This window comes from Rhineura floridana, chromosome 3 (assembly GCF_030035675.1).
Source record: "Rhineura floridana isolate rRhiFlo1 chromosome 3, rRhiFlo1.hap2, whole genome shotgun sequence".
Lineage (NCBI taxonomy): Eukaryota > Metazoa > Chordata > Lepidosauria > Squamata > Rhineuridae > Rhineura > Rhineura floridana.
The window spans coordinates 55353119-55375779 of record NC_084482.1 but is presented as its reverse complement, the minus strand read 5'-3'; the positions used below and the strand labels follow the sequence as shown (position 1 = coordinate 55375779).

General features: G+C 41.7%; 1 protein-coding gene and 1 non-coding gene across 2 annotated transcripts; both read left to right on the top strand.

The window, feature by feature from the left end:
- Positions 1–107: 107 nt before the first annotated feature.
- Positions 108–15011, top strand: BIRC5 (baculoviral IAP repeat containing 5). Its single transcript, XM_061621794.1, has 4 exons — positions 108–354; positions 5891–6000; positions 14377–14494; positions 14857–15011. Exons 1-4 carry the CDS (start codon positions 232–234, stop codon positions 14938–14940), a joined length of 435 nt encoding a protein of 144 aa, XP_061477778.1. The 5' UTR covers positions 108–231; the 3' UTR covers positions 14941–15011.
- A 5522-nt stretch (positions 15012–20533) lies between these two features.
- LOC133382601 (5S ribosomal RNA) lies at positions 20534–20652 on the top strand. The gene has a single exon (XR_009761998.1). It is a non-coding gene; the product is annotated as a 5S ribosomal RNA (ribosomal RNA).
- Positions 20653–22661: the final 2009 nt, after the last annotated feature.

Here is a 22661-nt window from a genome sequence, read left to right as displayed (position 1 = left end):
TACCACCACTACTTAGCTTCTGCAAATTAAGCCCCTCTGGGCATTCCATCCTAAACACTCGACGTAACTGCCTTCAAAGGCAAAAACTACAACTCCCAGTATGCTCAGCGCATAGCTGCAGATTTCCCATCATACATTGCTCGGTAGAAGTTTGGCTTTTTTAATTTCCCCGCGGTGGTTTGAATACTGCACGCCATTATATCTGAGAAAACTAAGACTACAGACACAGAGATGGCTGTTACTTCTGTGAATCCGCAGATGCTAGAGGGATTTGAGCAGTTTCTGAAAGAGTACCGCCTCTCCACTTTCTCCCAGTGGCCCTTCGTCTCCGATTGCTTATGTACTCCAGATCGGGTAAGGGATCTTTTCCTCCCAGCCAGTCTTTAGTATTCTTCCTCCTCCTCCTAGGTGTGGGGGAGCCTTCGCCCTATACGGCCATAAAGCGCAGTCCTAGGTATGTTTATTTAAAAGTAAATCCCATTTTGTTCTTTGTGGCATACTCCTAAGTAAGGGGGGTTATTTTAGGAGCTAATTCTGCCAATAAACATGCTGTGGGAGCCATGATCCCTCCCCATCCTTTTTTTTTTTTGGTCAAGGATCCGTTCAGTGACGTGCATGACTTCATATTGTGGAGTATTTGTACGGAGTGAATCTCATGGGCTCCTTTGGGAGGAAGGGCAGGATATAAATTTAGTAAATAATAATAATTGTCACAGGCCACATCTGTAGACTCCACTGATTATCTTTTATCCTTTTGGAGCATATCAGCCATATACATGTGTCCTTTATATAGGATTTTGTTGTAAATAATTTGAGGGATGCAGCTACATATGTGGATAAAAGTCATAAAAGCAGTGCCACAACCCAGGGTCAAAATGATGTCAGAAACTTGGAGTAGGAGATCTGCATGTTTTGGTGTGGCATATTCCAAGCTATTGGGACTTGAAGCTGGTTGACTGGCTTCATAGGGTCACATTAGTTTCTGAACATGTTGTTTTGTTTGTGTATGCCTTACATTGTGTATGCATTGTCCTTTATGAATAAAATCTCAGGGTGATAGCCATGCAATAAGACCATAAAACAAATAATTTGAATATTGCTCAAATCACATGAAACCAATACAAAAATTAGCAGCAGTATCAAAAATGGTTGTATTCACTTGCAGCCCTCCCCCAAATGCTTGTGTGAACAGTGTGGTTTAAACTGTCTCTGATAACCATCGGGGGTGGTGGTGGTGGTGGTGGCTATATCCCTGCCCTATAGGGGTAAGGGAGGGAGTTCTATAAATGGGGCCACCACAAAGATAGCCCTATCATAAGTTACCACATCACGAGCCATACTTGCCAAAGGGACCACAAGATTGACCTCCAGATTGCAGGAGTTGGCCTGGAAGATATGAGGACAAGCACTTTATCAAGTACTTGGGCTGTGAGTCATTTTGGGCTTTATATGTTAAAGCCAACACCATGAGTTGGGTCTGTTAGCAAATAGATGGAGCAGGTTTTTTTTCCATATTGGTGTTGTGTGATCTTTTCTTGCTGCACAACTCTCAGTCCATGAGTTTGTATTCTGCACACCATGTGCAGCTTCTGCACCTTCCTCAAGGGTAGACTCATGCAGAGCATATTGCAGTACTCTTATCAGGAGGGTATTAGAACATTACTCAAACGGTAAACAACCAAAACTCCATCAGGTTTGATTGGAATGCTAGGTTTCACAACATATTGAAAAAGAATCTTATATCAGATTACAAAAAGAAAACAAATTCACCGCAATATGGAAACAATGTCTCTGTTTCTACATAGACTAAAGTAAAAATGAACGTGGTTTCTCTAAATGTATTCTGCAGGAATCTGCACTGATCATATATGTTAAGTAGAAAAGTTAGAGAGGAGGGAGTCTCTTCTTTTTTCTGTCTCTACTTACCTTTTCCTTTTTCTTCTTTCTTCCTTCTGGTTCTGCCCTGGTTGTTTCCTCTGGTTAGCTTTTTGGTTGGAAGCTTATGTATGTAGCATTAAAGGGATAGGGCAAGGCAAAGGGTGGATCAGAAGTGGTGTGTGTTTGGGGATGAGGTGGGCATGGTAACACTGAAGCTGTTGTTTACTGCATTTTTGTACAATAGGAACATCGGGAGCTGCCTTATACTACATCAGATTGTTGGTCCATCCAGCTCAGTATTGTCTACACTGATGGGCAGCAGCTCTCCAGGGCTTTCGGGCAGGAGACACTCCCAGCCCTACCTGGAAATGGCGGGGATTGAACTTGGGACCTTCTGTGTGCAAGGCAAATGCTCTACTGCTGAGCAGCAATCCTTCCCTGAAAGCTGGAAGGTTCCAAAATGTACGAGGATGGGTGGGATGGGGAATGCTAATAACAACAGCAAAAAAACTGTGTCACCCTGAAATAACCAGGGAAACAGCTTTTGTGGATTTTTGTGAGAAGATAAATCTAGGCATCCTTTTGTCCTGCCCAGAGGCAAAGGTGATGACTTTTCCCCTTTTTATTAAAGTTATAGTTGCATCCAAAGCAGTGCACTTCATATACCTATTTACTCTGAGTCATTACTTTCCCTAACTATCTAGCTAAGCAGTCTCTACAGCGTTTGGGAAGAGTTGACTCAGCACTTGTGCCTTGAGAGACACCTGCTTAAGTAGGGAAGGTTTTTATGCATAAGTGGTGGCTCCACCTGAGTTCTACCCTTTGAAAGTCTCTCTTCTCGTGCCTCCTCGCACAGGGTGAAGGGTGAGTCTCAGACGGCCCATCTGACAGCAGGGCTTCACTAGGAGACAGTGCGGTCTCTGGAAGCGGGATGCTGATTGGCTGGGAAGCGTTTGAAGTGTCTACCAGGGATTCCTGCACAGGAGGAGATGGCACGATTGGAGAGTCGCTTCCCAACTGCCCGGGCTTTGGACTCGCAGGTGGGGCAGGAGCTGCCTCGGTGGAAGTGCCAGGCATGGGAGTCTGAGGGCTTAGAGAACCCTCCCTGCTTGTCTGCCTTCCTCCATCTCCCCAAGGAGCCTCGTCCTTATCTGACTTTCCTCCCTGATCTAACCCTCTCTTTGTTTGGGGCATAACTCCTTTCTTCAGAATCTAACAAATAATCATGTGTAGGACTAGCACAGTGGTGGGAAACCTTTGGCCCTTCACATATTTTTGGACTCTCAGCTCCCATTTTGTCCCAGCTAGCATGGCCCATGGTCATGAATGACGATTTTAGTTCAACAACATCTGGAGGGCCACTGGCTCTGCATCACTGGGTTAGCTTGCTGATGAGAAGGCTAGACTAATCCCCTTCCTGACACTTGGTTTTCCAGGGTTGTTGTAAGGCTATTCCGATTATGTATATGGAACACATTGAAGACATATGCTGTATAACATATCTGGCTTTTGTCATTGACAGGTTTGACCTAATAGATTGTGACTTAATATTCTGTTTGTAACCTAGTAGCTAGACGGTTCCCTTATTTTTGGGTACTTCTCTACAATCTTTGCAACTTGATCGTCCCTTGACAAACAATCAAAATTTGCTACATTAAGAACATAAGAATGGCCCCACTGGATCAGGCTAAAGACCCATCTAGTCCAGCTCTCCTCTCACAGTGGCTGTCCACATGCCCATGGAAAGCCTGCAAGCAGAACCTGAGCGCAACAGCATTTTCTTACCGGTGATTCCCAGCAGCTAGTATTCAGAGGCATACTGTCTCCAACAATGGAGGTAGAACATAGCCATTGATCACCTTATCCTCTATTAATTTGTCTATTCCTCTTTTAAAGCCATCCAAATTAGTGGTCAAGATCACTAGCGTGGCATTTGCCTTTTTCACAGCCGCCGCACATTGAGTCAGCATCTTTAATGAGCTATCCATTATGACCCAAGGTTCTTTTCCCTGGTTAGTTATTGCCAGTGAGCTTATATGTAAAATTTGGATTCTCCCAACAGTGCTTATATTGAATTGCATTTCCTCTTTTACTGCCCATTTATCCAGTTTAGAGAGGTCCTTTTGGAGCTCTTCACAAGCCCTTTTTGTTTTAACCACCCTGAACAATTTAGTATTTCCAACAAGCTTGGCCACCTCATTGCTTATTTCTAATTCTAGATCACTTATAAACAAGTTAAAGAGCAAGGGTCCCATTACCAGTCGTTGGGGGACTCCACTTTCTGTATCTCTCCATGGGGAGAACTGACCAGTTATTCCTTCTGTCCTGTTTCTTAACCAATTCCTGATTCACAAGAGAACCCTCTCTTCTTGTTCCATAACTGCTAAACTTACTCAGGAATCTTTGGTGAGGTACTTTATCAAAAGCTTTTTGAAAGTCTGAGTATGCAGTGCCAACTGGCTCACCTGTATATGCTTGTTGACACTCTCAAAGAAGTCTAATAGGTTAGTGAGACAGGACTTTCCCTTATAAAAGCCATGCTGGTTCTGCTTCAGCAAGACATGTTCTATATACTTTGTAATTCTATCTTTAGCAATACTTTCCACCAGTTTTCCTGGAACCAGAGTTAGGCTAACCAGCCTGTAATGACTAGGATGCACTTTGGATCCTTTTTTAAAAATTGGTGTTACATTGGTCACTTTCCAATCCTTAGGTACGGAGGATGACCTTAGGAACAACAAATGTTTTTTTGTTAGAAGATCAACAATTTCACATTTAAGAACTCCCCAGTGGATGTCATCCAGACCCAGTGATTTGACAGTTTTTATTTGTCAATAAAACCTAGAATTTAGTCTCTTGTCACTACTATTTGCCTCAGTTTCTCAGATTCCCTTCCTGTGAAAGTTAGAGTAGGCACAGGGATCTGCCCAAAATCTTCCACTGTGAAGAAATAATTCAGCTTCTCTGCAGTCTCCTTATCCTCCTTTAGTACACTTCTGACTCCCTTGTCATCCAAAGGTCCAACTGACTCCTTAGCAGGTCTCTTACTACTAATATATTTAAATAATGTTTTGTTGTTGGTCTTTGTTTTTAGTAATGTAGTCGTCCAATTCTTCTTTAGCATCATTTATGGTCTGCTTGCATTTCTTTTGCCAAAGTTTGTGTTCCTTTTTGTTCTCATTTAGATTTTTCTAAAGGAAGCTTTCTTGCCTCTAACAGCTTTGACTGTGCTGGTTAACCAAGCAAGCATCCTCTTGGCTCTGGTGGTATCTTTCTTGATCTGGGATATAAATGCTAGCTGAGCTCCTAATATTGTGGTTTTAAACAACTCACAGACATTCTGGAGAGTTTCTACTCTCCATTTCCTCCTTTCAACCAATCCCACATTTTTGGGAAGTTGATGCTTTTGAAGTCAAATGTGACTGTGTTGGATTTTTTGGGCAATTTTTCGTTTACGTATATATTGTGTTTGATAGGACTATAGTCGCTATTCCCAGTCAGATCAGCACTTACATCTTGCATTTCAGATTGAGTCCCAGGATGTCACTCCTCTGTTCAGTTCCATGATCAACTGTTCTAGCAGTCATTCAGCAATCATGTCATCTAAATTGAGTAGGCAATAAGTGCAATTTACTATTAATGCAGATTCTGTGAGGAAGGATTGAGAATCTGCACTCTTAGCCTCCATGCAATTGTTTAAATGTCTGCAGAAGTGTAATTGTACAGGTAGACTTATGCAGACATATAGCGAGCCCTACGATAGGCTCTAGGTAGATTGTCAGATCAGTGCCTGGAGATCAAGAGCTGCAATGATGCACACAATGCCTTTCTTGTTCCATACTCACTTTCTTCGTGTTCATTGAAAGGGTAGGCTGCTTGGAAACTTAGAAACCTGCAACCTAACTATCTTTCCTCCTATTACAGTACAGGGAGTTTTGATGTGTGACAGTGGAACAGCACTCTTGTTGAACAACTTTCCTCCCCATCCCTGTCTCTTCCCACCCCAATCCAGATGGCAGAAGCTGGATTCCTTCACTGTCCTAGTGAAAATTCACCTGACGTGACCCAGTGCTTCATATGCTTTAAGGAGTTGGAGGGATGGGAGCCTGATGATGATCCTCTGTAAGTATCTTGGAATTGGATCCTATGACTTGCAGGTTCTTTGAATGAATGCTCAGGACAGGTATATCTTTTGCTTTCCCAAGGCAAATCATGTTTCACTAATGTTACAAGTATGATGGAGGCTTCGTATAAGGTATAAGTAACTTAGATAGTTTGCCCACATGTTCTCCTTTTTTTCTTTTGCCAAAAGCTGTCACAATGTGGCCACTTGAGAGCAAGTGAGGCCGCTTGTCAAAGGCAGATTACACTTACCCAGTTTATTCAATCTTTGAATATCTGGCTACATATCCCACAGGAGCAGGTGTTTAGATTCTGCAGTGTGGTGTGAACTGAATCTGCCAAAAGTAGAAGATGAAATCTGTGCCAGCCCCCTGACCTACAATGTCTGTGGTACTAATTGGGCTGAATTCCTCTGGCTGCTGTGCAAGCCACCAATGCTAATAAGGGCTCTTTATCACGTATTCTCAAAAGGAAATGATGTATCTGTAACCAGAGAACAGCCTGCTATGTCTGGTGTTCTTTATGAGGGATGAGGGATGTTCAGTGCCCTTGTTCGTGACAAATGGTTTGCTTTAAAGCAGGCCCAACCCTAGAGGCTTATAGCAAACATCAAACACTGTAAGCTAGGTGGAAAATTTTCTAGTGCTTTTTCCCCCAAAGGAAAATATACCATTTCCTAAGTTTATTAGTAACAATGAAATGATGTCAACTGCAGATATTAGGCAAGCTGCAAAAAATAAGGTATCCAAAATGTATAAAATATTAAGTAAAGAACTGACAGGCACAACAGAAAGGGTAAAGTCAACATGGAAAAAAGACATAAGGAAACTGATTGGAATGAAACAAAAACCCTTTCAATCCATCAGTAAAAAACCCAAGAAGGAACAAAATAATTATTGTATACACATGGTATTTAACACAACTCTCCTTATTTTATATACCGTATATCAAAAGAGTAAATCCATGTTGCTGGAGAGGATGTTGGAAAGTTCTATCATGTGTTAGAAGTGTGAGTGCACAGCATTGTTAGTCAAAAAAGGTTTTTTAGAATGCAGTAAAATAACTGGGACAACAAATTCAATGTGGCCCTAAATTAACTTTGCTTTCCATATTTGAAGAACAAGGTAAGAAAATCCTGTATCACGAAATGATTTTATTTTTAATGATAGCAGTCAGATGAAAAGTTGGCAAACTGAAACACATTTCTTTAGAAGCTTGGTTGTAAATATGTTTGGGCTTGGGCAGTAGCAGAGAAGCCACCAAAACCCAAGAGTGCCATGAGGAGCTCCAGCAAAAGATGACCTCATTGAACAGTGTACTGCTTCCTCAGACACATTAACAAATAAACTGGACAGTTAAAGCCACCAGCCACACATGGCCATCTTGAATGGATGTCTTAGGAGACAGAAGACCATAAACAGTAGAGATACTACTTTTTATAAGGTGTACCCAGAAATAAAACATACTGTACAGTCCCCTGTATCTAATTATGCAATTTGTTTTTTGTGAAAAGAATAAAACATATTTAAAAAATTGTAAGCCATTTTGGGGCTGCTCTTAACTGAAAAGCAGGCTGTAACTAGAAATCAAGAGCTCTGGAAACTACTGTGAAGAAAAGTCTAAGTGGCCTCCATAGTTGTAGCAACTGGGTTGTATTCAACTAATCCTGCTCAGAGCTGACTCTTTGAAATGAATGAACCCAAGTTCCTCATGTCCATTAAGTTCAATGGGTCTCCTCTGAGTAGGACTAGTACTGAATACCACCAATTGTCTCTATGTGTGGATGTCTGCTGTGCGAAGTAATTGGTAGGGAGGAATGTAAATACTAGCTTGGCTTTGATCATGGATAATGGTGAGCAATGTCAGTATTTTCTGTCCCTGAACAACAAGGAAGAATGATGGCTGAAACTGCAGCCTTCCAACTGTTTCCAGTTGCTTCCAACTGTAGCTGGCACTAGTTGGGTGCTCTCAAACTTGATTGTGCGGAACTTAAGCTGAGCAGCATAAGTGTTGAATTTCTCCAAGAGAATTTACGCAACTGCAGTCCCTATTTTGCCTGAACAGCAAAGGGAGAGGCACATGAAGAAAAATATTCAGATCTTCTCTGCAGTGGCTCAGAAGCTTTAGCTAGTATAGAATATTCTGGCCTGCCTTGTAGTGGTTTGACCGTGAGCACTCCACTACAGTGTTTCAGTACTTTCACTGGCTTCCTTTTGTGTTCCAGGCTCAATTCAAGGTGCTAGTTTTAGCCCATATACTGTAAATCCATAAACATCTTGGGCTCACGTAATCTGAGAGGCTGCTTCCAGCCCTACATGTGGCTTCTAAGATCAGCTGAGAGTACCCTCTTAAATTTATTATCAATAAACTTTTTAAAATTATGGACTCTTCCTCATCTAAGTCTAAAAAACAACAGAAGAAGAAAAAGACAAAGACAAAGAAGAAGAAAAATAAGCAACCAAAGGAATTAAGTTTAGAATCTCGGCTATCAGCTCAAGGTCCTGCTTTAGAATCTTTGCCTTTGGACAATATTGACAAGGCTATTATAAGTTCACCTTCACTTATGGAGACTGAAAAAACCAAATCCCATGAGCTTCAACCCCTGCAGACATTTGAACTTATACCAACTCACAAACTGAACGAATGGAAATTAGTACGCCAAGGAAATATGTTAGTCATTGCAAATTATCCTAAACCTAGGGGAATGCTAAAACATCAAGCTCAAAAGTTACATTTATGTGACACTTTGGGAAAAATATCTCCTGGAATCCTTGATACTCATCAGATCGTCTCTGTAAACTATCTTTCTTATAATTATGTATCCCTTAGGGCAATGATAACACTCTGTGATGACAATTTGACTAAATGGCTTTATAGTAGAAGACAGATTTTTCTAAATCACAATCTAATAATTTCCAGAGTGTTTGTGAATTGTGCTTCTCCCCAATGTCTGGTACCGACTATCCCAACTAAATCCAGCCCTGTGCTGTCGACCAGATCGGCCACTGTGAAGTGCCATTGGGCACATCCCACTAGCGGCCCTGGAAGATCTATGGAGAGATCACATGTGTCCCTATTAACCTTCCATGACCCACATGGTTCAGGCAACTCAGATAATGAGAATTTTACACCAGAAGAGCTAGTATTACTTGACTCATTCTCTACCCTTTCGGTAGACGCAAAAAAAGAGATAATTATAAAAATGGACCTTTTATTAACGACGTTAAAAACCCAAACATCAAGCATGCTGGATAGAGATATAAAATATGGGGATATGGTTTTGGATATACCCTCACTAACTAATGATGGTCAAAATATCCCAAAGACCTTTAATACTCAGCTTCTAAATGACCTCTTAGCCGATACATTTCAATCAAGACCTCCTATTATTTGTAACCGACATCTTCCTGCTGCCAATTGACCAAAAACATCTGTCCCAAATTGGAATATGAAATTGATTTCTTGGAATATTGCCGGCTGGCACTCCAAAATTCAACTACCAACTGTTAATGAGTTTTTATCTAAATATGACATTATTTTAATCCAAGAAACTTGGTCAATAGGTGAAATTTATCTTGATGGCTTTTTGGCATTTACATTGGACGCGATGCCAAGCACTAGCGGAGGAAGAGCCAAAGGTGGAATATGTACCTTTGTTACTACTAGGTTACATGCCGAAGCTCTTGTGTTGAACCCTCTTTCAGGCCTAGCAGTTGCTATAGTATTAAAATCCCTACATCTTACATATTTGATTGTCAACGTCTATATGCCACCTACCAAAAATAAAAATCTGACTAAAAAACAATTAAATAACCTTGAGACTTATATTCTAAAACTGACAACTCTTTTCCCAGAGGCTATTTTAATTTTAGCTGGTGATTTTAATGCCAGAATGGGCTCCTCAGATGTTGAACTTTACACTAAATTTCATTTAGAACCTCCTGAGTTGGACGGCCCTCCAAATATTCCCACAAGAAAATCTAAAGACAAGGGCATAAACTTTGTGGGGCTTTATTTAATGCTTTTGTCTGTGAAGATGAACCTTTTATTGCTGAATGGTCGCACTATTGGAGATATAGAAGGGGAGCTAACCTATTTAATGTCTAGAGGTGCATCCACTATAGATTTGATATAATAATAATAATAATACTTTAATTTATAGGCCGCCTATCTACCCAATGGCCACTCTAGGCGGCTTACAATAAAACATGATAAAATACAATAAACAATATAGCCAGTACAGTATAATACAAAAATTACAGTATTTAGTAGATTGTTTTTACAGTTCTAGGACTAGTTCACCTTGGAAGTCTCAAAGGTCGTAAAGGCCTGATGGAATAGCCAAGTTTTCAGACCCCGGCGAAATATATCTAGGGAAGGGGCATGACGAAGATCCATTGGGAGGGAGTTTCAGATCGTGGGGGCCGCCACAGAAAAAGCCCTCTCTCGAGTCCTCACCAACCTAGCCACTTTAGTCGGCGGAACCGAGAGAAGGCCCTGCGTGGCCGATCTTGTAGGGCGGCACACTTTATGACGGTGGAGGCGCTCCTTCAGGTATACTGGGCCGAAACCGTGTAGGGATTTAAAGGTTAATACCAACACCTTGAATTGAGCCTGGAAAATAACTGGAAGCCAGTGAAGATTGTATAACACTGGGGTAATATGATCATAACGGCGGCTATTCGTAAGTAAACGAGCCGCCGTGTTTTGTACCAGTTGTAATTTCCGGACTGTTTTCAAGGGTAACCCCACGTAGAGCGCATTGCAGTAGTCTAAACGAGAGGTGACCAGAGCATGCAGTACGAGTGGGAGCTGATGGACAGGAAGATAGGGTTGCAGCCTTCGGATGAGACGCAATTGACCCCAAGCTGCCCGGCACACCGATGAAACCTGGATATTTGTCTCTCAGGAAATTTATCCCTTAGTTGACTCTTGTAGAGTTTTACCCCGCCCCGAGAGTGATCACTTCCCGGTGATCTTCTCAATATATGGTTCCAATGATTCTCCGTTTCTAAATCAACGTGCTTTTGATGTAATGGAAATAGAAATACATCCACCTCGGATAAAATGGATCCCTAAAGTACAGAAGGAGATTTCTGAGAAATTAAATTCCCTAGAATTAGAAACTATTAAAAATTTACTTATATTAGCCACGGACGACTGTGAGCCATACTATTATCTCAATCAGTTGATAATCAACATCCAAGGGTTGCTCAGGAGAGCCCCAGTCTCAGCTTCAAGTAGATCTAACTATAGGACGAATCCCTGGTTTGACCGAGAATGTTTCGAAATCAAGAAACAAGTAAAATCTACACATCAAGCCTTTAAATCATACGGAACCCGAGACTCTTTAGAAAAATTTAGAGAGACTAGGAAAAATTTCAAACAGCTAATAAAAGCAAAAAAGAAATATGCCCAGAGGCAAACGTGGCAAAGCCTTATCCAGGCGGCTAAATTAAAGAACTCTACAATTTTTTGGAATATAATATCCCAACAGTGGCCCAAATCCAGTTTTAGACTGGACTGTGCCATTGCTCCTGCTGTTTGGGAAAGCTACTATGCCTCTCTGTATCAATCTAATACTCCTAATGAGAAGCCCTCCTTAGATGCCTCCACCGACATCCCCCCCTGGCCACCTGTCACTGCAGCCGAAACCCTGGATCTTATACTCTCTCTGAAACTTAATAAGGCTCCTGGGCCCAACAATATACCCCCAGAGATTTATAAACTAAATGCTCAATGGTGGGCCCCTCTTTTGGCTGCTTTGTTTACTAAGATCAACTCCTCAATGGTCATTCCTGTAGGTTGGGGTGCAGCAATAATAATTCCCATCTTTAAAAAAGGCTCCCATCTAGATCCAGCAAACTATAGGCCAATAAGTTTGCTTAATATTATAAGTAAGCTTTATGCCACCTTTCTATATAGGAAATTATTAGATTGGGTCAACCAAAGGGATCTCCTAGCTCCAGAGCAAGCAGGCTTTCGAGCCGGACGCTCTCCCTACGACCATGCTCTGGTTTTGCAGCACTTGATTTCTAAGTATAGTATTAATAAGGGCCATCCTTTATTTGCTGCTTTTGTGGATTTAAAAGCGGCTTTTGATACAATTTCTAGACCTAGACTTTGGCTGAAATTGCAAAAATTGGGCATTGATAGACGTCTATTAGCTCTGATCCAAGGTCTATATCAAAATACTTCGTTACAAATACGATGTAATAATAAAGGCCATTTAACGAAACAAATCTCCACCTCAAAGGGAGTTAAACAGGGGTGCATTCTTGCACCCCTGCTATTTAACATCTACATCAATGCCATAGTGGACACTCTTACACCTATCTCATCGCACCCTCCAACGTTATTCCGCATTCCGAGATTTTGTTTATTGTACGCCAATGATATAGTTTTGCTATCGCTTACCACTATAGGTCTTAAAAGAATGCTGGCGGCTCTCACGTCATTCTGTCTAGAGGAAGAATTAATAATAAACCACCAGAAAACCAAAGTACTAGTTTTCACCAAAAAAAAGATAAATCATGTGTGGAGGATTGACAAACTACCCATTGAACAGGTTAAAACCATTAGGTACCTTGGAATTATATTTCAAGCCTCAGGTTCACAGCAGCAACATATTACTTCTACTCTGTTAAATGCCAAGCGTACAACAAAGACTTTATTATCTTTTTTTTATACTAAAGGAGGTCAATCTATTTTCCTGGCCATAAAAGTATTCGTGGCTAAAATTGTACCGCAAATTCTCTATGGTGCTCAAACTAGTACATATACGAACTTTACAAAGTTTGAAGCTTTTCAAAACTCCTTTTTAAGATCCATTCTAGGAGTCCCCACCTGTGTCCCTAACCACATTCTGAGACTAGAATGTGGTCTCCAATCTATCGAGTCATGTATATCGAAATTGAGAATACTATTTTGGCTGAAATTGATTTTTAACCCTTTAGGCTTGGCTCCCCATGTTCTTGCTGACAACTATTACTCCCCCTGGGAAAAAATGATTCAAGATAAGCTGTTGGGTTTAGGTTTATCTCCATCTTATATTCTCCAACTGGGTTATCAATCTGCTCGAGAGTTAGTCAAACAACGACTCAAAGATATTGACTTTCAGCACCACCTACTCCTTGTTAGAAATCAACGCCACAACCCCAAATTCTTTACTTTAATGTCTTACCTCTCGACTTTGGAGCTCCCTAAATTTCATAGAGCCTTTATGCTTATGAGATTAAATATTTTGCCCTCTGCTGTCCTTGAAGGCAGATATAATAAAATTCCTTACTCAGAGAGACTATGCCCTTGTAATGAAGGACAAATTGAATCCAACGAACATGTCCTGCTATGCTGTTTATACTATGATGACTTGAGAAAGCAATTAATTTTACCTATTTTATCATCCCTTCCAGGTAGATCTTATGCATTTTATTCAGACTATTTACTAGGTGATTATTCCCCCGAGGTGACTTGCAGTCACTAAATTTAGTGCGGCAGCCATCCAACTTAGGAAAAGTAGGAAGAATTTCCCAATTGTAAAATAATATGTATAGTCATTTTAATTGTTTTAATCGTGCTGGGGTTGGACCTAACACTGGATTTTTGGTATTTGTTTGTATAACTATGTATGTTGTCTGGATTGGTCTATTGACTGTATCAATAAATTCATTCATTCATTCAATTTATTATCAATGTGTCGTACTAGGACCTTAAAAGCAAACATGAAGGTGTGTTTGGTGGTTGCCCCTTGCACTGCAGAATAACCTTTCCGTGGCAACGTACCAAAGTCTGTGCCAAAAGTAGTGCAAAAGTTTGGGAAGTGATGGTGTGCAAATCTATTTATTTCAGCTATTTCTAAGACTCTAGCCTTCCGAAGGTGACTTACACTAAAAGCAAATATACAACTTTTTTTAACCAACATTGAAATACACAGTTAAATCACAAACATTGTTTTAAATCTGCCCAATACAATAAAATTCAAGAAGCACCAACAACCCAGCAACAGCGTATATAAGAAACCTTTTTAATTAACAGGGAAAACAGATGGGTTTTTTAAAACCTGGAATGGAGGAGCCAGCTATATAACTCTTGGGAGAGAACTCCCAGTAGTAGAAGTAAGCCCTGAAAAAGCCCTACCTCCAGCCTAATTGATCTCAAACCACAGAAATGAAGACTAAAATATAACACTGACGGGGTAGAGGGCTAAGATGTGGGAGTTCTGTCTATTGATCCAGCTGGCACATTTAGTGAGTGAGGCGGCAAGATTCTGAGAAAAGCTTTTTATCTCTTCTTAGTTCTCCACTCTGATTCCTAGGGAGGGCTGCCATACCCTTTGAGGACCATTGTGCTAATATAGTTTGTCTTCCTTATTTCTAGAAAAGAACACCGGAAACACTCTCCTAGCTGTGCATTTCTCGCTCTCCAGAAAGACGTGTCTGACTTGACGATGCAACAGTTTCTGAGACTTGCCCAAGAGAGAATGAGGAACTTGATTGTAAGTATGGCTTGTAGGGAGCCAGAAATCTAGTCTAGCTCTTCTTGTTCCCCTGTTTACCGTACAAATTTCAAAATGGCCATTTAGTACCCTAACTCTCCCCTGCTCCCAAGTCCTATGCAGAAACTCATGCCCACAGAACCACCTTGATTTGAAGATAGTGTTCTTCATTGGTCTGGCCACAACTCTGAGATCAATCTGGTCTTCCCTGCTGTTGTACAGCGTTCCTGCTTGCTACGCAAAGTGAATAACCCCTGCCCATCCCTACTAGCAGCAAAGCACTCCTCTTGCAGCCCCTCTTGCAGCTGAAACACTTTCCTCTCCTATTTACTAACAGGAGTTCCTTTCTGTTTTTCTCCTAGAAAAAGAATGTTAACCAGAAAATTAGCGACTTGGAAAAGTATGCTGTTAACATACGTAAAGAAATCAACTTGTTGCGTTCGTAACATTCCTTGTGTGCTGTGTGATGCTGTGGGCTTACCCCTCTTTTTCTTAATAAATATTACTGGTTTTCAAATATCGTGCTGTGGTGGCTCCCTAGGCAAGGCTGTTTGGAGCTGGTGGCTACCTACGAGGCTTGAAGGCCTTGACAGCTTTAGCGGCTCTAGTCGAGCCCTCAAGGGTTGAATGAAGACATCTGCAATGCTCTTTGCTGTCCCCATCCATTGTCTTTTGATTTCATTGGGTCTGTGTGATGTTCCTATATTAATGTATATATGGTAAGTGTTGGTTGTTTAGAAGATACATGGTAAGTGGAGTGAAAGAGGGGGAGTGAATGGGCAGTAGAATGCGAGATGATTGGCTGAGTGTTTAAAATGGCTGAATGTATAAAAGGAAGAGTGAGAGTGGAATCTGGGGGGGAGAAGAGAACTGAGTGGGTTGCTTGGTGGGGTTTAGAGAGTTGTTTACCAGGAGGGAGGTGGAGTTCGGATTAGTATTGAGTAAAACCATATGCTTATGTGCCTTAAGAAGAAATCTTGTTAATCTTGTTAGCTTTGTTATCTGTAATAAATACTTAATTTGGTTTACCAAAGGCCTGATCCTTGGCTGGGGTTTCACAGACCAGAAGGGAGGGTAAGGTAATGACCAAGGCTGAAGGGGAACTGTAACAAATGGTGGCAGCGGTGAAGAGAATAACAATACCAGTATTCAGAGTCTCTGGGAATACTAGTATTGGGACGTTACTGGTGGTTGCCTAGCAGGGGGATCTGTTGAGATCTGTGCTAGAGCGGGGAGAGAAACCATAAGAGAGAGCGGTCCGGACTGGTGGAGTCCCTGGTGGTGCCTAGTGACAGGCAGTAGCCACAAGCAGGTAGGAACCTGACAGGGAGAGCCAGGGAAGGACGCATCACATGTGGTGGCAGTAGCGGTGGGATACGAACAACAGAGAATCCAGATACGAACCAAAGAGAGTCCCAAAGACACGTGGTGACAAAGGAGACTACGTCACAGGTGTTGGCTGTAGCAGTGAGATACGAATACTAGACAATCCCTAATAGTTGTGTGGCAAACAGAAATAACAAAACAAGATTACTTGTGAGAGTGACTGGCAAAGAGTGTGTGGCAAAGAGTGAGTGAACTCAAACACCATGGCTGAATACATAAAAATGAAAAGAGAGGAGCTGGTGGAGAAGTGCATAACATTCAATTTACCTCACGAGGGTAAAGGGGTAGATGAATTGAGGGTAGCACTTATAGGATTTGCTACTGCCCAGCAAAAACAACCTGTCAGAGAAGAGACCCCAGAAGGATATTTCAGCTATCCCGCTTATATAGAGTACTTGAGAGAGAAGTTAAGATGGGAGGCTGAGGAAAAAGACAAGCAGAGGGAGTTGGAAGCTGAGAGATTGAGGGTGGAAGCTGAGAAGTTGAAGATGGAAACTGAGAGAATGAGAATGGGGTTTGAGGAGAGGGAGAAGCAACGAGCAGTGGATGCCAAATTACAAGTAGAAAAGTTAAAATTTGAAAGAGAAGTTTCATTCTGATGAAACAAGAAAGGACAGAGATGGAGCAAAAATAAAAATTACTCCAAAGGACTTTGCTGTCTATGAGCCTGGTCAAGATCCTCAAATTTACCTCAGCACCTTTGAAAAAGCAGCTCAGTTGTGGGGGCTACCTGAAGATAAATACATGCAGTATTTATCAAACCTGATTAAAGGGGAATTGGCTGAGGTATACCAATATTTCCCCTCAGACAGGCCCGTCACCTATGCTGAATTCAAAGAAGCAGTGTTTAAAAGATTCAGATTGGGGCCTGATTATTTTAGAAAGCTTTTCAGAAACTGCCAGATACAGACAGGGAGGTCTTTCGTGGAGCTGGGGGCAAAACTGATGGACATATTTGGGAAATGGCTGACAAGTGCAGAAGCTCAGTCTGTGGAGGAGGTGAAAAACCTCATGATATTGGATCAATTATACCATCAGTTACCACCAGAAATAAGGCTCCTGGTCAAAGACCGTTCCCCTACATCGGTGCAGGAGGCCGCAGAGATGGCGGATCACTTCGCCTCCAACAGAACTGGCTGGGTGGGGAAAACATCAAGAGATTTTAAACCCAGACCATATAACGCTGGCAGAAGGGATGTGCTACCACAGCGAGTGAGTCCTCCAGTAAAATCTGAAGGGCACAGGACACCCCAGAGTGGATCTGTGTACCCTAAAAGTGAGGAGAAATTATGCTACAAATGTGGTAGACCGGGGCATCTACGTTTTCAATGTGAGGTTGCCAACCCCATTAGTAATCCTGCTCAGACAAGGGCAGTGAAAACAGAGCCCAAGGCTTTAGAAACAGCGAAAAAGGTTCAGTTCTGCCAGATAAACTGGACAGAAGTAACAGACCTTGATTCAAGTCTGAGAGAGGAAGTGAGTGTACAAGGGGCAAATTATTGGGCATTGCTTGATACTGGTGCCGCTCAGACATTACTGAGGCCAGATTTAATAAAATCTGAGGTAATATTACCTCAGGAAACTGTGACTATCCAAGGAGTGAGGGGTCAACCAGAAAGTTTGCCTGTGGCCCTGGTGGATATGACTTGGAGAGGCCGAGAGGGCCGATATAAAGTAGGCATTAATGCCCAGCAACAAGAACCAGTAATACTGGGAAGGGATGTAATGGGCGCCCAAGGAAAGATCTATGTAGTGACCAGACAGCAAATTGGCAGAGAAAAAGAAGCCATATTAAGGGGGGCTGAAACAAACAGGGTGGAATCTGTTAGCCAGCCTCAGGTCACCATAGCAACCACTAGCAGGCCTGCTGAAGGAGACAAACTGTATCAAGTGGTCTCTGGGAAAGAAGCAGAGCAATTCATGGAAGAGCTGCATAAAGATATAAGTTTGAAGCAGATAAAGGAACAAGCTCTGACCCAACAGATTCCTTTCACTGACAAACTGAGGAATCAAGTTGTGTGTGAGAATGGGATTTTATATAGACTGTGGATGCCTGCTGAGAGAAAGGATGAATGTGAACCAGTGAAACAAATGATGGAAGTGGTGAAAGAGAATCTCAGTCAAGCTCAGCAGAAGCAAAGTTACTGGTATGACAGAACAGTCAGGGAACATGTGTATGATGTGGGAGATATGGTTATGGCGTTTATACCCAGGAAACATGACAAATTACAGGCTAACTGGGAAGGACCATATACCAACAGAGAAAGGCTTGACACAGTGACGTATGTAATCACCACAGACCAATTAAACAAAAGCAAAGTGGTTCATGTAAATATGTTGAAGCCTTACCATACCAGGGATGTACAGGTGTTGCAAGTTACCTTATTCCCTGAGGGAAGTGGGCCTGAACTTCCAGATTTGGTACAGGAAAGCAAAGACAAAGGAGGGGTAGATCAAGTGGAATGGTCAGAGGAGGTGAAGGAGGAAGTAAAAGAAGAGATTCTGAGAGTTTTGAAAACCTATAGGAATCTCTTTAGCAACAAACCTGGCCGAACCAGTATAGTTATACATTCCATTGATACTGGAGATCATGCCCCAATCAGATCTGTTCCGTACCGTGTGAATGGGAAAGTTTTGAATGAGATCAAAAAGGAGGTGGAAGATATGCTGGAATGATCAGGGAATCCATCAGTCCCTGGGCCTCAAGTATTGTCCTGGTTCCGAAAAAAGATGGAACGACAAGGTTTTGCATTGATTATCGGCTAATCAATAAAATTACTGTCCCAGATGCGTATCCTATGCCTAGGGTAGACGCAATGTTAGAGTTATTGGGGGCAGCAACCATTATCTCTACACTAGATCTCTGTAAAGGATTTTGGCAAATGGAACTAGACGAGCAATCCAGAGCCAAAACTGCCTTCAGTACACCAGATGGGTTATATGAGTTTGTGACCTTACCCATGGGACTAAGGAACTCACCATGTTCATTTCAGAGGCTAATCAATACTGTGTTGCGAGGCATGTCAGATTTTGCAGTGGCCTATATCGATGACGTGGCCATTTTTAGCAAGTCGGTGCCTGAGCATGTCCAACACCTGACAACAGTATTGGAGGCCTTAAGAAAAGCAGGCCTCACAACAAAAGCTAAGAAATGCCAGTTTGGACTAAAGGAAGTAATCTATTTAGGACATAAGGTGGGGAGTGGGAAAATCACCCCCTTATGGAGCAAGGTGGAGGCAATACAAGCGTGGCCGATCCCCTTAACCAAAAAACAAGTAAGGGCATTTCTGGGTGTGGCTGGATTTTATAGGAAGTTTGTGAGAAATTTTGGGGAAATAGCAACCCCCTTGCATGAATTAACAAAGAAGAAGTGTTCTGAGCGTGTGGTATGGATGGATGAATGTCAGAAGGCTTTTGATCTACTGAAGCAAGTCTTGTGCCAAGGACCCATATTAATAGCACCAGACTATGAGAAACCATTCATCGTGGCTACAGATGCGTCGGACCTGGCGCTGGGAGTCGTCTTGCTACAGGAGAGAGAAGGCACCAGACATCCAGTGGCGTACCTGAGTCGCAAGCTGACGCCGAGGGAGAAAAACTATTCGTCAGTCCAGAAGAAGTGCCTAGCGGTCATGTGGGGACTGAACAAGTTGCGCCCATACGTGTGGGGACGAAGATTCACGGTAACTACGGATCATCGGGCCTTGTTATGGTTGCAGACTATGAAAAACCATAACACTATGCTGCAGAGGTGGTCCTGGGCCCTACAGGACTATCAAGTGGACTTCCAGTTCATAAAAGGCAAGGACAATGTACTGGCCGATGGACTTTCCAGGCAAGTGGCTGGGAGTGCAGTGATGTGACCAGTCAGAGGAACAAAGAAAGACATTTTCCCCATAGAGACTTTTATTTGTTAACGCGACGTATAAATCCTGGAACAGGAATAATACTCTGCTGTTGTTTAAGGGGGGGGGAAATGTGATGTTCCTATATTAATGTATATATGGTAAGTGTTGGTTGTTTAGAAGATACATGGTAAGTGGAGTGAAAGAGGGGGAGTGAATGGGCAGTAGAATGCGAGATGATTGGCTGAGTGTTTAAAATGGCTGAATGTATAAAAGGAAGAGTGAGAGTGGAATCTGGGGGGGAGAAGAGAACTGAGTGGGTTGCTTGGTGGGGTTTAGAGAGTTGTTTACCAGGAGGGAGGTGGAGTTCGGATTAGTATTGAGTAAAACCATATGCTTATGTGCCTTAAGAAGAAATCTTGTTAATCTTGTTAGCTTTGTTATCTGTAATAAATACTTAATTTGGTTTACCAAAGGCCTGATCCTTGGCTGGGGTTTCACAGACCAGAAGGGAGGGTAAGGTAATGACCAAGGCTGAAGGGGAACTGTAACAAATGGTGGCAGCGGTGAAGAGAATAACAATACCAGTATTCAGAGTCTCTGGGAATACTAGTATTGGGACGTTACTGGTGGTTGCCTAGCAGGGGGATCTGTTGAGATCTGTGCTAGAGCGGGGAGAGAAACCATAAGAGAGAGCGGTCCGGACTGGTGGAGTCCCTGGTGGTGCCTAGTGACAGGCAGTAGCCACGAGCAGGTAGGAACCTGACAGGGAGAGCCAGGGAAGGACGCATCACAGTCTGCTCTTACAGCCTACTGCCATACTACCCTGAACATGCCCGATCTCGTCTGATCTCGGAAGCTAAGCAGGGCCAGGCCTGGTTAGTACTTGTATGGGAGACCATCTGGGAATACGAGGTGCCGTAGGCTTAGAGGAAGGCAATGGTAAACCACCTCAAAACCCTATGAATATATATGTAGGTATGTTGGCAGCTGATGAAGGCGGAAGCTGAAACGTTTTGTTAATATAATAAAAACCTCTGTTTGGTTAATCACAATTATGTCCACATATATATTTTAGGTGATTAACGGAATCCTTATAGGGATCCAGAGCAAGCTTGAGTGAAGTTCTGTTTGTTGCTTTCAAAACTGTCTTTTGTGTGTGTGTGTGTGTGTGTGTATGTGTATATGTGTGTGTGTGTGTGTGTGTATATATATATATATATATATATATATATGTATGTATGTATGTATGTATCTGGATATAATCATGCATATTAGGACAATCATTCCAGTTGTACTGAGGAAGTCTAATTTGGCTGGAATGAGTCATAGCAGAAAGCTCATTGAATGCATAAATTCATGCCTAGGAGTTACTGGGAAGAGGCTGAAAGCAAAACAGCAGATATTATATAAATCCATGGTTGTTTCATCTGGTTGAATTATGTCAAAAAGGACATTACAGAAAAGGTACAGAAAATGGCTTTGCATTACAATCCTACTGGTGTTTTCTAATTTCAGTTGAACTTGTTCCCCCATAAATGGGCACAGGATTGAACTGCACAATGATTTCTGAGATGATAATCCTATATATATATATATATACACACACATATCTTATTACAGAAAATGTCAGTGTTTTCCACAATCAAGAAACACAATTATTTAAATTTCTCCTTTGCTATACACATCTTGTTTTTTTTATTTCTTATAACAAAATGTTTATTCACAAATACAGGGGGAAAAGAACAATTTGCACATAAATTGAAATGTTCAGTCTAATGGATCTGATAAATTTTCAGATGTTTCCAAATAGGCTAACTTATCACGACTAATGATTTTCTTTTTAAACTTTATAATGCTATCATTACATGTACAAATATTACATATACCTAGATATGAATTGGTCCAGCAATCAATAGCTATAGTTATTCAGAAATCTGCTAAAACCAAATAATAAATGTGGATATTTACAAATGACTGAAAAGCCAACAATCAAAATTAATAATCCTTCAGCAAACTTATGAAATTATGAACTTATAAAGTAAGTGAACAGACAGGAACTATTCTCTCAAAATAGTAAACCTCGCAGTCATCCAATGAAATTGAGTGGCAGTATGTTCAGGGGAAATAAGCAGTACTTCATGCAATGCATAACTAACTTCTGAAATTCATCACCACAAAATGTGATGGATACTACCTTAGGTGGCTTTTTAAAAGGATTGATGGTATGTTCAGGATAAACAAGGCAGTGCTTCAAGAAGTGCATAACTATCTTGTGGAATTCATTATCCCTAATGGGAGGAAGAGCAGGATATAAATCTAATAAATAATAATAAATAAATGAAATGATACCTGAGCTGGCATTTTTTAAAGTTTTTAAAAAATTAATGGAGAATATGTCAATCTTTTAGCTATGATAGTTAAAATTAGAACTTTGGGAAGAAATAGTATGTTCTTGAGCACCAGATGGTGGGTACAAGGTAGGCTTAAATAGTAGAACCCCAAAATGCTAGAGTAGATGGATCCTTTGGTTGGATCCAGCAAGGCTCTTGAGTTCTTCATGAACACCCCTTTCCTGCCCTTTCCCTACCACCAAGACCTAGATCGGTAGAGGGGGACCAATGGCCCTCCAGATGTTGCTGGACTATGCTTATCATCCCTTACCTTTTGGACTGAAGGGAACCGGTGTCCAAGAGCATCTGGAGGCCTGTAGGTTCCCCACTAGTGGCCTAGATTGTTGAGGCCTAAGTTGCAGTACCGTTCTGTTCTAGTTCATTGAAGCAATTATTTTTGCTTCAAGCTGAAATAATGAGGCACCGCGAAAACAAGGACGAATGCTGGAGTATAGCGCCTTGCTGCCACTCTTCCTTTTATGTAGGCTACAGGAATGCCTGACGAGAAGCAGAGCTGGCAGCTGCAGGAAGTCTGCATGAATG